Source organism: Convolutriloba macropyga, chromosome 13, assembly GCF_964194025.1.
Source record: "Convolutriloba macropyga chromosome 13, txConMacr16.3, whole genome shotgun sequence".
Lineage (NCBI taxonomy): Eukaryota > Metazoa > Xenacoelomorpha > Acoela > Convolutidae > Convolutriloba > Convolutriloba macropyga.
This window is the reverse complement of record NC_134480.1, coordinates 21,649,214-21,666,437: the sequence shown is the minus strand read 5'-3', so window position 1 is coordinate 21,666,437 and position 17,224 is coordinate 21,649,214. Positions and strand designations below refer to the sequence as shown.

The 17,224-nt window shown below is 41.1% G+C and overlaps 2 protein-coding genes across 2 annotated transcripts in view; one reads left to right on the top strand and one right to left on the bottom strand.

Moving 5' to 3' along the window:
• Positions 1-17,224, bottom strand: part of LOC142351790 (protein cornichon homolog 1-like) — a 460,935-nt gene that overhangs the window by 353,049 nt on the left and 90,662 nt on the right. The gene's annotated exons all lie outside the window — the stretch shown is intronic.
• On the top strand, positions 6,875-16,802 carry LOC142351933 (tubulin alpha-1A chain-like). Its single transcript, XM_075404199.1, has 3 exons — positions 6,875-6,907; positions 7,645-7,911; positions 15,434-16,802. The coding sequence occupies exons 1-3, from the start codon at positions 6,890-6,892 to the stop codon at positions 16,592-16,594; spliced, it is 1,446 nt and encodes a 481-aa protein (XP_075260314.1). The 5' UTR covers positions 6,875-6,889; the 3' UTR covers positions 16,595-16,802.

Sequence of the window (17,224 nt, the reverse complement as noted above, 5' to 3'; positions counted from 1 at the left end):
CAGCAGTTTTTTCTGTTTAAAATTCTCCCACCAGTTTGTTATTATTTTCTCGCTCGGTTTCTCATAGATCGGGTTGTATAAAAACATACTTTATTCGTTCATTTTGTTTTAAGCCCTTCGCTTTCTTTAGAAGATCCGATTTCATTTTTTTTCTCGCACTTTATTGTGTGATTTCAGTTATATATAAACCTTTCAGTTTGTGCCTTCAGTTTGATTCAATTTTTTTTATTTTTTCAGATTGTTGTCAGAGTAAGGCTTTGACGCTAACGTGTTTTCCTGAGAGTATACAATAATTTACTCAGACAACTATGAATTTCCGGCCGCCGGAGCTGCCAACCAACCCGACATCTGAACTATGGTCATGATGGAAGAAATGGTTCACTGACGGATTGGTCATCAACAAGATTACAGAAGACGCGCATCAATTGACGTTCCTAGGACCTTACGCGGGGCCTGAATTATTCTCTATACAGGATGGAGCGACATCATTTACAAACAGTTTGGCAATACTTGATAGAGAATTCCAAAAACCTACTTGGGTTATGTATGCACGTCATCAGTACTGTCGTGTAAGCAACGAGATGATGAATCTGTATTAGATTTTTTCAACAGATTGCTATTACTGGTTGAAAGAGCAAATGTAGCAACCTTACGATCCAAGGACACAAGGACATACTATTACGTGACGGCTTGGTATCAGGTATACAAAGCGATATTATCAGGGCGTGGTTACTGGAGATAACCAATGCGGAAGCGTCACTTTACAAAGCCAAAAGCTTGGCTACAGCAATTGTCTTGTCTACCGACTTCTCTCTTTCTTTTGTTGCTTCAGGATCTATGACCTCGGATTCCCCCACAAGTAGTATCGCTGCAGTTTACGACAAACTAGACAACGGACAACGTGGAAAGAACAAGGAGTTTTCCCAGACTAAATGCTCGATCTGTGTGCAAAAGCCACATCCGCGGTTCAAATGGCCCGCTAAACACACATCCTGTCTGATATTCAACAAGACCGGCCACTGGGCTGTAGTCTGCAGATCAGCGACGGCCGCAATCCAACCAGAAGAAATTCCAGACGATGAAGCTTTTCCGTTAGCAATCCTGATGTGTGCCACCAATAGCCATGAACATTCAAGAATTTTTGAGCAAATCGGTCTTGATGAAGAATGCGTTGAGGTTAAGGCACTCATCGATCCCGGACCAACAATATCATTTATTATTGAGAATTTTTGTAACTCAAAAAGTTTGGATGCTAGGAAGTCGCAGAGAAATTCTCGCTTGGCTAACGGAGATAAACTTAAAAATGTTCCTTTTTGTGATACACTATTGACAATCCAAAACAAGTTTTACGCAGTTAAACTCGCTGTGGTAAAGTCTGTCATTTGTGATCTGATCATTGAATCAGACGTGTTATCCCAACATAGCAAGGTTTCTCTTCACTTTGGGGGTAAGGAGGATACAGTTGGTTTTAGTGTCCTAGCGGCGACTTTGTCAGAACCCGTTTGTTTATTTTCAAAAATGAATATTGAGCCATCAGTCTTTTTCGATGATTCTGTCTATTCCGCGAGGCCTATCACTACCAAGTCCAGATGGTGCAATCCCCGCAGATCAGGAGTTCATGAAGACTGAAGTTGCGCGACTGTCAAAAGAGGGAATAATCGAGACTTCCACATCCCCCTGGAGAGCACAAGCATTTATGCATCACGGGCATAAAGATCGCATGGTGATAGACTATTCGGAAAAAGTCCATAGATTCACGGATGTGGATGCTTCACCATTCCCCGAAATGGAGGTTTTATTGGACAAGGCCACAAATTACCATTATTTTTCAAAAATCGACCTCAAGGCAGCATACCATCAGGTTCCGCTGAAGGAAGGTGACATAAAGTATACAGCCTTCGAAGTAAACGGCAAGTTGTACCAGTTTACAAGATTGCCCTTTGGCTTGACCAACGCACTACCCTGCTTTCAGCGCAAAATGGATGATTTTCTTGAGAAGCAGAACCTTACTGGAGCTCACCCATTTCTGGATGACGTCATTGTTGGAGTTAGTACAAAGGATGAGCGTTAAATAAATCTGAAGAAATTTTTGGATGCGGTCAAAGCCGACCGATTAACACTGAATTACAAAAAGTGCTCCTTTGGACTGAGCACTGTTGCCATTCTGGGGCATATTATCTCGGCGCAAAGCAAACGGCCTGACCCCGATAGATTTCAATTTCTGGTAATTTTCCGATTCCGGAAGAAAAAAAATGTGCGTTTCCGCTACCGCAGTCGGTTGTTACCAGAATCAAGGAGCTGAAACAGGATATAATAAATTCGTCACTGTCATTGCTAATGCCCGACAAAAGACCTCTCATCATGGAGACCAATGCATGAGCATCGGCTATCGGATGCGCTATCACACAAGCTGGGCGACTAATAGCATTTTTCTTTCAGAGCTTAGCCAAGTCCGAAAAGGTCTACTCGTCCGTTGAGAAAGAAGCCCTAGCCATAGTAGAGTCTTTTCGGAAGTATGACAATTTTTTGAAGCTTTATCGGGTTCTGGTTTAGACTGATATGAACAGCGTTGCATTCATATTTGTTGATAATAAATCCAAAGTCAAAAATGAGAAACTCATGCAATGGAAACTTGAACTTGCCGGGTTTCGATATGATATCTCATATAAGTCGGGTGTAATTAACGTGGGGGCCGATGTGCTGTCACGGATTGCGGCTATTGGCTTTTTTCCAAAAATACCAAAGCTACTCGATTCACACTGTAATTTAGCGTACCCTGGAATTACTCGAATGTGGACTTATGTACTCCGAAAAAATTTGCCGTTTTCACTCGAAGACATCAAGACTGTTAATAAGACCTGCAAAATTTCTTGCGTAACCAAAAAGTCCACGAATGGAAAATTGATTTCAGCTCTAAAACCATTCTAGCGCCTTGCTCTTGATATAATGGGACCTAAACCGCCGTCTCCGGGCACTGGTAACTGCTTCTTACTTACCGTTACTGACTAATTGAGCAGATTCCCGTTTGCATTCCCACTTCGATCGATCACATCGACAACTGTTATTGCATGCCTTTGTCATCTTTTCAGCGTTTTTTGGTAATCCGTTTTTTATCCACACTGATCGAGAAAAACAGTTTTGGTCAAATGAATTTCATCAATTTTGCCAAGAAAACGGGATTGCTCAGTCACAAACTACGCCCTATCAGTAGGGAACGTTCAGTGTGAAAGAATGAACGAAACGATTTGGAAGGCCGTTTGTTGTTTTTTAAAGTCTAGCAAATTACCCGCCAGTCACTGGGAGAGTGTGTTACGCGAAGCATTATCTGCTATTTGTACTTTATTGTGCACGGCGACGAATGAAACCCCTCATGATAGATTGTTCCAGTTCCAGCGGAGGGAAGGATTTGGCTATTACATGCTGGCGTGGATACGAGCAGGGGAGCCAATGCTCTGTTACGTAAATTTGTGCGAAATAAGTCTGAGCCATTAGTGACGAAAGTGAAAATTATTGGGTTTGTCAGCCATAAAGTGGTATTATTGTTGTTGTTGGGAGTTTTCTTTACAGAAGGGATTTCTCCCCATCAAAACAGTTATAGAAAAATAGTCCATGTCTCCCTGCAGTGTTGAACACGCAGATGGCCGCCGAAGCACTGTGAAAACCGGACCTGGCGCCAACGTCAGATTCTATGAACCCGTTTATTGACTTTGAGCATGACTAATCCGAGATTCATATTGCAGAGAAACCACCTATTCAAGAAAATTCTATGATTCCGGTATCTGTCAAAACTCAGCTTTCGCCCATTCCATCCTCTTTTCACAATGAAGTCATCGAACCGTCTTCTGATAGTCCAATCACCGTCCAAGCCGCTCTGCCGAAGAAGCGACTCAGGGGAGTCCCCTTTCCAACTCACAAATCACGGATTCTCCTGTTAAATCGACTTTGGTGCGCAGCCCTGACGCCAATCCGTCGGGACGCTCATCTCATCAGCGAAAGGCTCCTGGACACCTGAAGGACTATGTGTTAGACTTCTGAGCAGAGGAGACTGTTGTGTGATTTCAGTTATATATAAATCTTTCAGTTTGTGCCTTCACTTTGATTCCTACTTTGTATGTTTTCTGGTTATAGTTTGAGTAAACCTTTGACACTAACTTGTTTTTATGAGAGTATACTATACACTTTATTCGAAGCAGCTGTATTTTGCGTTCCGTATTTTGTTTGCCAATTCTTTGCCATTCAAAATTCATGTTTATTTTCAGGGTTTCTCCAAATTTGGAAACAAGACGAATGTCAGATGATTCAGTGTTCTCGCTCTATGACTTTGTTCCCAGGAGAATCAGGTTCTTTGAGCGCTTTGTTGTTCAAACTCTGCTTGGTTCACGCTGCTGACAGCTTCAATGACAATGTTGAGAGTTTGTCTTCTTGGGTTACTCGTCTTCTGTTCAATCTGGTTTGATAGGAATTCTCCTTCAAGGATCTGCTAGAAATCGCGTTTTATCACTGATTGTAATGTATGCCGCATGTTACCCTGGATCAGCTTTGTAAGCAGCAGGCTCCTACTTACGAAGTCGAATGATTTTTCCTAGAAATGAATCAGGCATAGTATTTGCCATTGCAGTTCATGCCATTGCCTCTGCAGTTACTTGACAACCTTTATTCGCAGGCATTTGTGCTTTCGGAACTGATAATTTCAATTTATTAACGACGCTTTTAAAGGATTGTTAAATTCTCAGCCAATAGAAGAAGAAGATTGAATTAAGCATCAGATCACACTGGAAAATTGTCCAAATTACTTACAGATTCAGAAAATAAACATTAAACTTAATTGTTTAAGAGTTTATAGAACTTTTGTAAAGGTGTCAAGTTTAAAAAGTGACTACAATTAAGAATATGGTCGGTTGATAAATCTGCACACAGATAGGTTTTTCTCCCATTGGTAACAACCTTCCATACAAAAAAAATTATTGTGCAGTCCATTGGCATAGAACTTGACAATTATTTTCCTGTGTTTTGGCGGGCAGTCTGTTAATCCATGTATAGAATGAAAGATCAATATGTTTAAAAGCGTTGTGGTGGAGGTGTATTTGCTTACTCCGCACCAACTTTTCCAAAGAATGGCTTCCTTTTTCCGGTAATGTTGTTTTATTTCGATTTCAAAAAGTTCATCGACGTACGTCTCTAGTCCATAAGTTGAGGCTGGAAAAACAAATGAATTGAAGAGTTGTCGTGCTGAGTTGAAGTTGACCTTCTGTTGTTATATTTTTTGGTTTACTGAAGCTACTGACTGATAAGCTTTGTTCATTAGATGCTTTAGATGGGAGATAACGTGCTTGAAAAAATTACACCTAGAAAGCAAAAGAAGTTAGTAAATTCAACATCTTTTTTCGATATATAGAATTTTTCGTCGACAGCTAAACAGCCACCTCTTCTAAATTTTATGCATTTTGTCTTGTTTACATTAATTTTCAAATAATTCCTGCTTTAAGACGTGTTCAGATTATTCAAACTTTGTTGACATTGGCTATGACTCCCAAGTAATAAGTCATCAGCGTAAAATATACCATCTAGAGCCTTGCGTTTCAACTCAAATTATAAGTCAGCTTTGAATAAACTAATTGAGTGGTGAGAGTTTGTCTCCTTGTGCTACTCCTGATTTCTATTCAATCTCATTTGACAAGAATTCTCCATCAAGGAGCTCCTGGAAGTTGCATCTTAGCACTGATTGTATTGTGTGTAGCATGTTCCAATGGAGCCCCATTTTTATCAGTTTTGTAAGCAGCATTGAGTGGTGAGAGTTTGTCTCCTTGTGCTACTCCTGATTTCTATTCAATCTCATTTGACAAGAATTCTCCATCAAGGAGCTCCTGGAAGTTGCATCTTAGCACTGATTGTATTGTGTGTAGCATGTTCCCATGGAGCCCCATTTTTATCAGTTTTGTAAGCAGCCTATTTACGAAATCGAAAGCTTTTTCGTAGTCAATGAAGCAGGCATATTAATTACCATTGCAGCTGATGTTATGCTTGATTGCTTTTTTCAATTGCGAAACTGCGTCGATTGTGGACAGTTTGCGTCTGAAACCATATTGACTTGATGGTAAAATTTGATTTCGCTCGACCCATATTCGCGAACGGTGGTAAATGATACCCGTAAACAATTTGTACATGCAAGATATCAGACTAATGCCTCTGTAGGAACTTTGTTCTGTTTTGCTCCCTTTGCCTTTGTAGTGGTTTAATATATGATAACTTCCAAATTCGGGGTACATCGTGCTCCGCAAAGCAGAGGTTAACTAATTGGAATACGTATCTTTGCATTGACTGAAAACCTAATTTAATACTAGTGTTGGTTTTTCCATCTGGTCCCGCTGCTTTACCAGCTTTTAATTTTGAAGCTTCCTCGGTAATTTCTTCTAGTGTTATTGGATCATTCAAATGTCCGGTACATTTCCAGTTTGAAAATTCTCCGGTACATTTCATTTTGTTAGGAATTCTCATCCAATCAGATTGGCTAATTGCATCGAAGGAGTTGTGGAATTGTCTTTCTGTAATGCGAAAATTTCTATTTGTTTTTCGAAAACCAGAGTGATAGTTGAGATTGTTAGGAATTTTACACTCACCTGATTAGTGGCTTGAAATTTAGAGGGGCGTTAACTAATCAAGCTACCGACTGAAGACGGTGCAGTTAGAACAGAGAACGTAAGCTAAATTCAGTGACCTGTAGAAAGATTCTGTGTTGTTGTACTGTTCGGAAGAAATGTAAAAACTTCGGATTTTCATGTTACTTCAATTTATGTACTTGCACGTCACTAAGTAAACAATAGCACGTGGGGACGTACAATTATCATTAGGCTGGAGGGACGAACGAGGATAGATCCAAGGTTTCCTGTCAATGGTGATTAAGCTTCAGGTAGCTGCCACGGTGCCGTCAAGAATAGACGAAAAGAAAATGTGGAATGATATCATGATGCGGTACAAACCAGTAAACGTCTGCACGTGGCAGATCTGTTGACTGTCAACACTGCAGACATGGACTAATTTTCTATAACTGTTTTGATCGGGAGAAATCCCTTCTGTAAAGAAAATCCCGAACAACAACAAATAAGCGCAATAGAATAAAAGCTCACAAGAAAACCTTAACGAATCAGATTTTTAGCTTGTTTTTGCAAAAACAAAATATAGCATGATATTTTCGGAAAATTTAGCGTTATATCAAGTCCCATCGGCCTCTGAGGCATGGACGTGGCTTGGTATTATGCGCTTATTTCCCGTTAGATATTTTGACATTCCATTTATGTCAGCTGCAAGCAATTGTCATGAACTTTTTGGAGAGCATAGTGGCCAGACTGCCTATAGCCCCCCCATAATGAAAATTTTACTATAATGGGGGCGTTATGGGAAAGACCCCAATTTTCTTGGCTAATATTCCGGACACTAGCTGAAGCGGCCTTCAAGCGGCGATTGTTAGCTGGGTTTGTAATTTCTCCAAAATTTTGTAATGTTTAGAATGAATAGTAATTTGAATAGCTGAAGTATCGAGGGTTGAGTATCTACGCAATTTTAAATAGCAATGCGTTCCTGTTTTAAAGTTGGTGTTTGAATGGTTGCTTGGTGTGACTTGATTACAATGTAAATTAATTTTTTCAGGTCTTTTCTGCCTTCCAAGTCGCTTTGACTTCCATTTTCACTTCTATCCGATTCTGTCAAGTTGATTTAACAATGCGTGAGTGTATCTCTATCCACGTTGGACAAGCCGGAGTCCAGATGGGCAATGCTTGTTGGGAATTGTATTGCTTGGAGCACGGAATTCAGCCTGATGGGCAGATGCCGAGTGACAAGACCATTGGTGGCGGAGACGACTCCTTCAACACTTTCTTCAGCGAGACGGGAGCTGGCAAGCATGTTCCAAGGGCTGTAAGTATACAGAATTGTATAATTGAATTGGGGCCTTCGGGCATATTTTGAGAAAGACCACTGAATTCTGAAAGTTGTCGAACAGAAACCTGAACACTGATTTGTGTAAATCTAGATCAGTGCCCCAGTTTTGTATTTAATTGCTCTCAAACGAAGTAAGTAGCAATTATATAAGTCCCGTTGGTCTTTATGGGATTTTTCGCTTGACCGATTTTTCGTCCTTAAAAACTGGATAAACAGGTAGCGCCCAGCGGGTATTAAGTTTCATTAGAGGCCCTTACCGCGTTCAGTAGTCCTTCAAGTGCTTAATGTGATGAAGCTAACGGGAAGTCCTTAGTTTATAAAACAACCGAGATGACTCGATCAAAACCTGAAAGCACCTGCAAAACGTTCTCCCTCCCCATCAGTAACAAAAGTGCAGTGTTCAACTGTGTCTCGTGTGGCGACTCCATGCACCTGACCCCGAAATGCAGTGGAATGAGTGAAAAAGCCATATATGGACTACAGGAAATCCGACAAAATGTCTTGCTCATATGTAACGACTGTGTGCAGAACAACCAACGAGACCGAGTTCTAGACAACTTGGCATCCAGCAGAGAATCCCCAGACGTGGCGGAAATAGCAAAGAGCTTCGATGAAGTCAAATTTGAGATATCCAAAATCCGAGCGGAAATCAAGTCCCCTCCGCCCGAGCCGACAAAACCAGCCGTGCGTCAACCAGCACAGCCGATCATCCGAGAAAAGCCAACATTCGATGAGGTACGCTTCCGAGGGATTCCCGAATCCTCCGGAAAAACCGCCAGAGAGCGTTATGATGAAGATGTTCTGAAAGTAAAGGAAAACCTCGCCCACATGGATATCGACTGCCCAATGGATGATGTAAAACGCGTTGGAACCTACGAAAATGAGAAAACGAGAGCCATATTTCCAAAATTCTCCAGTGAACATCATCGGCGACTTGTCCTGCTGTCCGCCCACAAACTTGCAACCTACGATAAACCAATTTTCCGTGAGCCGAGAACTCAGTCCGGACGAGAAAAAGCTTGAAAATGCTCTGTTGATCAAGCGCAGATACCTCATAGATGTAGAGAAAATAGCCCTAAAAGACTTGCGAATTGGCTATCTGAAGCTGCAGAAAAAGGAAAACAACAAATGGATGGACGTTGATGTCACTACTACTGGCAGCAGCTCAACTCCGGAACAAAATTGACTACGAAACAAAAGCAAACTCCAAAAACTCAGTTTCAATGTCCGAAGTCTGCTTGACTTCCAAAGGCGACAATTTTTTGCCAATGAAATAGCAAAGAGGAACTACGATGTACTCTGTCTCACGGAAACCTGGTTAACAAGCGATGTACTTGACAATGCACTCTTTCTTACTGGATACACAATCCACAGAACTGACCGACCTGCCGAAAACCATAACTCAAAACACGGAGGAGTTCTCATTGCGGTGAAAGACAGTCCTCACTACAGACTGAAAAACACAACGCACTCGGAAAGTGTATGGATTGCGTTACAAACTCCAACTGAATCACTTGTAATTTGCTGCATGTACAACCCTCCTAAATCTAGCCCTTACAGGGCACCAGCCAGTCAAATCCACGAAACCCTGGAAGAAATCGAAAAACAGATGAAACAACGGGATAATTACACCTTAATTGTCAGCGGCGATCTCAACCTCCCTGGAGCTGATTGGAACAGCATGCTCTCAGATGATGACTACGAACTTTCGCTTCTCATCAACTTTGAAACCCACCAACTTCAGCAAATTCTGCCTTGCAAACGAAATCAATCACTGGATGTATGCCTCACCCAATCTCCTGACAGCATTGAACTTGCCGAAGTCGACAAAAACCTAACACGGGATTACTCAATCAACGGAAAGAGATGCTCCGACCATCAAGCATTCCGGACAACCATTTCCATCGACATATCAGCTACGAAACCAGCCCCCAAAGTGAAACATGCATATCACAAGGTGGACTGGAAAGAATTTAACAGCCACGTCAGAGACCATCCCTTTTCACCCTACTGCTTCAGCAACGTCGATGAACTTGTTGACCAATGGTACCTATGGATCGAAAAGATAATTGAGATACTAATCCCCCGTGTCACCCAGCACCGAGCAAACCTGCCCCCATGGATTTCCTCTGCCACATCACACGAACTCAAGATCCTCGGAGCGATGAAAAGAAAATACGAGAGCACCGACCCTCAACCTCCTGATAAAGATAAAACGACGCGAAAAACTCCTCAATGGGCAAATCCTGACAGATCAGGCAGTCTATGAAGACAAACTCTTCAAAAGCCGCCGAATGTCTGACCTACAGAAATACCTGAAATCCGTACGCAAATCAAAACACTTCCCTGATGAAATGTACTACAATGTTGTGCAAAATGGACAAGAAACGAAGAAAACAGCCACAACCGATAGTGAAAAGTGCAATCTCAACGACTTCGACGTTTTCACCAAAGATGGTAAAATCAACGAACCCTCAGTCTACCCAAAACAGAGACTCAACTACCTCAGAATTTCTGAAGAAGAAATCGAAAGACAACTGTTGGGCCTCCAGGCAAACAAAGCGTGCGGCCCAGACAACATCGGAAATATAATCTTAAAAAACGCCCCAGCTTTGGCAAAATCTCTCAAACTCATCTTCCAAACCTGCCTTAATAAAGGAAAATTCCCAGAGAGCTGGAAAACAAGTGAGATCACCCCGATCTACAAGGAAAACGACAAAGCAGACATCACAGTATCGACCAATAAGTCTACTGAAGAACGTTTCGAAAGTCTTCGAGAAAGTCATCTTCGAACGGCTTTACCCACCGATAGAAAGAACTCTCTGACTCCCAACACGGTTTCAGAAAGAAGCGATCAGCAGTCCTTCAACTCCTCTTAACAGACGAACTAAACCAGAAACTTGAATCGAAAAAATGCAATGACATTCGAACTCTATGTTGACTTCACAAAAGCCTTTGACCAAGTAGCGCACAAAAGACTCATCCAGAAGCTCGAGGACATTGGCCTCGGAGGAAAGCTACTCCAACTACTCGAAAGCTATCTCACAAACCGAACACAATGCGTCAAAATTGGAACAAGCAAATCAAAGACCAGAAATGTAACCAGCGGAGTATCTCAGGGATCAATTTTGGGGCCTCTGATGTTCATCATCTACATTGACGATCTCCCCGAAGAAATCTGACATCCCGGCCTTCGGATACGCGGATGATTTCAAAGCAATTACCCACGGTGAGCACGAATGCGAGACCACTCTCGGGGAAATGCAGAAATGGAGCAAAGCAAACCATATGGACCTAAACTTTAGCAAAAGTAAAACTGTCCTCATCAGAGGGGATCTAGCCGAGAGTGACGAGGCAGGTCTGGAAACCGTTGCCACCCAAAAAGATCTCAGGAGTCGTAATGTCTCGAAATCTCTCTTAGAGCACAAACTGCCAACGTAGAACAAACAAAGCGTGGAAAGCCTTCTACACACTCAAACGAAATGTTTCGAGCAGAACCTCAATGGAAACGAAACTGAACGCTTACATAGGATATGTAGTGCCCGTACTCACTTACGCCTCCAAAGTCTGGTACCCTTTGAAGACTGACATGAAATCAATCGAGAAGATCCAGCAAAAGGCAAAGTGGATATGCGGTGGAAACGACGAATACCATCAAAGACTCGAAACACTGAAAATACTCCCACTCTCCATGTACATGGAAATGCACGATGTCCTCTCCTCTCAATCCTAGAAGGCAATTAGTACGTCCCCGAAGACAAACTGCCAAAGCGAAAAGAAAACGAAACAAGACAAAAGCAGGAATTTGAACTCCCCAAACACCGACTACATAAATCAGACGAAAACTTCTTCTTCACAGCCGCAAAGCTATTCAACATCATCAGTAGGACAACGGAGAAGCCAATGACGAAGAAACTTCTGACAGAGATGTACCAAAACTATTTCCACAGAAGCTACAACGAACTCGACAGCTGCACTTGGAGACTTCTATGCAACTGTGGAATCTGCAATCCAATGAAAAAACTCGTACCAAACGAAAACTGAAGGGTTCCACACCCGAGGGCTCCGACCCTAAAGACTCTCCTACTACTACTACTACTACTAAGGTTAAATGGTCATTTTTAGTAGTTTTTGAGCCCAAACCAAAATGTTGCAATTTTTCGTGTTCGTCATTTTTCATCATTGGACCAGTCTAAAATCAAGGATAGTTGAAGTTGATAAAGGTCTTTTGCAAGACATGAGTACTTTTTATGACCTTCTTAAAGAGCTAAATGTTTTGGTAATCCAAACAAATTTATACTGATTTTAACAATTTTTAAGCTTCGAAAATTTTTTTCAGCCCTAGGTGTCAAGGAACCTACCTCTTTTAGGGTTCGGTAATAGTTCGGAATTTTTTATTTTATGAAAATGTTACTCATTTTTTTAGGTTTCTCAAGCCTTAAAAGCCAAGGAACCTCCTCTAGGGTTTGAATTTAGCATTTTTAAACGACATCACGAATTTTAGGACATAAGGAATTTTAGCATTTTTAAACGAAACTTGCAATTTTTTGACATTGCCCTTTTTCAGGTTTTCAGCCTCAGGGGTCAGAAATCTTAAGGGTTTGATAGTAAAATACTGAAAAATTTCTATCGGCCATGGATTTGTTGATATCACAAGTTATGGCAATTTTTTGATAACTTGCAATTTTTCAGTTCTGAAAATTGGTTGTCATTTTTTTAGGTTTCTCTAGAAACTCAAAAGAGCCAATGAAACTCATCTAGGTGACTGTATGGTTTCTAGATGTAAGGGAACGTTTTCAAGATTTTAATGTCACGAATTTCCGTAGTACCAGCATTTTGTAGGCTAGCCGCCGTTTCAATCAGCCTTTCTTGTTCGGCGTTCCTGGCTGCAGCTGCTTTCAAGCAACTTGGATAATCGTTTTTGTTACTATCAGCACAGCTTCCAGCAGAGCTCTATAATTTGTCTGCAATGTTAAAATTAATGAAGTTGACCTGTCAACTAAATCAAATTATGATCAGATGGCAGAAACGCGGGGTTCATTGACTTTATCCTCGTTTCTGGCAACTGCTATTTTATATGGGGCGAGTCCTTAATGCTGCGTCTAGTGTCATATCCTTGTCGGCCAAGTTCTTTTTCGGTCAGGTCTCACTTGACTATTTTCTGCCTTCGAGGAATCCCCTCAGAGTAAGATGTGCTATCTCGGACTAAGGGGGGGATTGCAAATCCTAGCTAGCCTTACCTGGGGCAAAGAACGTTCTAGCTATCCTCACCCGAACACTACCGTTTTCTCATTGTAACGCTGTCCATCACGGTCTCAAACGTAGCTCTTCCTAGTGTCTTCAGAATGTGTACAGTAGAAGCCAAATAATTCGGCGGTTAATTTCGGCTGTTTCTTTCCTACTTTCAAGTTATGCCAGAGCTCGAAGTGTTCAACTTATCTCAAAATCATAGAATCCCGTGATAGGTTCCGGTAACAGTGTTATCAATGCCGCGCCACATTCTTTTAAATTAATTATGTTTGACAATCGAGTTATTCTGCTCAAAATCAAGAGCTTTCTTAAATCTGTTTCTTTCGTAGTGTACAAAATCGAGATTTTACAATCGTGTTTCAGCACTGAATCGAAAAACGAAGCTAGTTAACTGGTTTCATATTGATTGCTTTAAACATTGACACATGTTGAAACCCTGCACAAGCAGAGCTTGCGAACGAAACATCAAAGACAACAATAATTTGGAAATCTGATTTGAGAATTGTGAGCTTTGATTCCACGGTCCATGTGTATCTTAACAGTCGAATGTGTCTGGGAGCAAAGAAAACTGCAAATGGAATTGTGATAACGGTGATAGTGATCAGCTCCTCCCTTCCGGAGATATGTTGACTAAGACCTTAGATGAGAACGTCTGCTAAAATTGGTACTGAAATTCTGAAGATTTTAGCTCTCATTGCCAAATCCTATTAAGTATTCTTAATGCTGTTGTAACGAATAAGAAAGTAAAAGGGGAACAGAATGGCTTTTGAGGAAGCGAGTTTTTGATTAATCGTCTGCCTGAAAAGGAGAATACTTAACACATTTATCGAGTCTGATGCGAAGCTACTTGATAGGGGTCTCAAATCAGACTATTGTACAAGCTTGATGCCTTGGAAGGTGCAAAACCCCTGTATAGAGCAATCCTGATTACGAAACCTGAAAGTTACAGGTTCTAAATAATCGCTTACTAGGCCTAACAGAAACTTGGCTCGGTAAGGAAATCTCAGAATCTCTCCAAGTTTTTCCTAGTGGACCAAATATGTAATTTCGGGCTGGGACAAAAAACACAGCGGAGTGTTAAAAGCAGCATCTTCAACGTCGCATTTAATTGATTTATCAAAAATTAATTACCCCTTTTCGGTTGCATGTGCGGTCATCCAAATAGACAAAGCTGTCTTTATTGTGTACAGGCTGCCACTGTCCTGAAAGTTCTTCTGCGGTCATGTATATTTTGATGGAAACGATATCGACTTATATCAACTATTCTAATACAGTCTGCCTAAAAGCGTGGAATTTCGAGCTGTATATTAGAGGTGTTTTTTCTTTTTTATTACTGTATTCCTTTTGGATTTTTTTTACTAACACCACTACTGAGGATTTAAAGGGAATAAAATGAACCCTGAATGTTTGACGGAGTGAATAGGAAAAGTTTGACCTATAAAAAAAGCTCGTCAGTTTGAGATCAGTGAATAAATGAATGAAGGGGTAATTTTGGGTAATAAATTAGAGACGTTAAGAGCATGCACAATCTAGCGTATCCCACCATTTATCCTTATTCCGATATTCACCCTTACAAACGGACAATCTGAGTTGGCTGTGAAAAGGAAGAGCCAAAACTGCTTGTTAAACGTTTGCGTAAAAGATTTTAATCTAGCCAGGTGAACTAAATTTGTTTCAGGTTTGTGGCTAATGTTGTTCTGAGACATATTTTGCATTACTTTCAATTTGGAATCTTGCCTTCATTTAGCAAATTTTGTCTTCATTGATGGAACTAATACTTGCTTTCTAACGTTTCGTATAATTGTGTGAATATACGTGTTTTTTTTCCGACGCCTGTCATTGCCAAAACATTGTTTATGCCCTGCTTGTTGGCTCTTTTTAGTATTTCATTGGTTTGGTATGATTAGTGCGAAGGACGCGAAGTATGAACTGATTCACAAGGTTTTGTTGGATGTTTTGACCTATATTCCAGAGAAATTGGATTTCCTGCAAGTCGGGGGCTTGAGTTCTTGCTTGTCTTGTAGTGTTTTTGCATGTCTAGGGTATATGATCTGTTGACTATCCGTTGTTCATGCTTTGTTCATGCATTTTCGACAGCATTTCTCATTTGTTCATGGGGATTTTAGAGTATAGGTTTATGAAGCTATGGCAGCTAATTTCTGACTATGACTGCTATTTTATTGACATTGCAGTGCTTAGTAGTCATTAAGGCACCGAAAAGAACAGACAAAAAATTGATCTTTTGTAGGTGTTTGTGGATCTAGAGCCAACAGTGGTTGACGAAGTGAGAACTGGTACTTACCGACAGTTGTTCCATCCAGAGCAGCTGATGACCGGAAAAGAGGATGCGGCAAACAATTACGCCCGAGGACACTACACTGTTGGTAAAGAGATGATTGATATCGTCCTTGATAAGATTCGAAAGCTTGCAGACCAGTGTACTGGACTACAAGGATTCCTAGTTTTCCATTCATTTGGTGGTGGAACTGGATCTGGATTTACATCCCTACTGATGGAAAGGCTGTCAGTTGACTATGGCAAGAAATCTAAGCTTGAATTTGCAGTTTACCCGGCTCCACAGATTTCGTCTGCAGTGGTCGAACCATACAACTCAATATTGACCACCCATACTACTCTTGAGCATTCGGACTGTGCCTTCATGGTCGATAACGAGGCAATCTACGATATTTGTCGAAGGAACTTGGACATTGAAAGGCCTACATATACGAACCTCAACCGCTTAATTGGACAAATAGTGTCCTCGATCACGGCATCGCTTAGATTTGACGGTGCTTTGAACGTCGACTTGACTGAGTTCCAAACTAATTTGGTTCCGTATCCTCGAATCCACTTTCCATTGGCTACTTACGCTCCTGTGATCTCAGCGGAAAAGGCATACCACGAGCAACTAACTGTATCGGAAATAACGAATTCGTGCTTTGAACCTGCCAACCAAATGGTGAAGTGCGATCCCAGGCATGGTAAATACATGGCCTGTTGCTTACTCTACCGAGGAGATGTCGTTCCCAAAGATGTTAATGCTGCGATTGCTACCATCAAAACTAAGAGAACTATCCAATTTGTAGACTGGTGTCCTACAGGGTTCAAAGTTGGTATTAACTACCAGCCGCCCACAGTCGTACCTGGAGGCGATTTGGCCAAAGTTCAGAGAGCCGTGTGCATGTTGAGCAACACAACAGCTATTGCAGAGGCTTGGGCAAGATTGGATCACAAGTTTGATCTGATGTATGCAAAGCGGGCATTCGTCCACTGGTACGTCGGAGAGGGCATGGAAGAGGGAGAGTTCTCGGAAGCCAGGGAAGATCTGGCAGCTCTGGAAAAGGATTATGAGGAAGTTGGAGTTGATTCTGTCGAAGGAGAGGCTGAGGAGGAAGGCGAAGAGTACTGAACTCGCTCTATCTAACAACCATTTGAACAAAACATTCACTTGATCTGTTACTATGCCTGACTTGTCTGTACCAAAGCCAATAAATTGACTTTGCATGTGACTGAAAGACTTGATTATTGTTAATAAATGGCAACAATTTGGCTATTTATGTGACTTGCTTGCTGTGCAATACTTGTATGCATAATAAATTAAAAGTTTTGTCTACTAACATTTGGACAACGATCTTGACAACAATGTGACCCAAAAATTTTAATCCAACCAAAATTTTTATAGGGACTAGGAACTTAGTGCTTCCCTGGCTTCATCAGTCAATTTTTGACCGATTCGAAATCTTAAACGGAAGTACAAAAGACGGCTATTTTCAACTTTTTCGAAATAATTTACTCGTCTTGTACAGTCTCCTCCAAATAATTAAGTTGGGAAATTTTACGTGGTTTTGATGAGTACAAAACGGCAGAATGTGAAAACATCAAAATATGAAAATATCAAAATACTTCAAAGTTTCATTCTATGGTTTTGTGATGCCATGTGGCTGTCAAATAAATGGATTTCCCGAAAAGTACCCATTATGGCTGCTGATTGAGAGCACATAAAATATATTTTCATCAAAAAGACGAAATGACGGGGGCA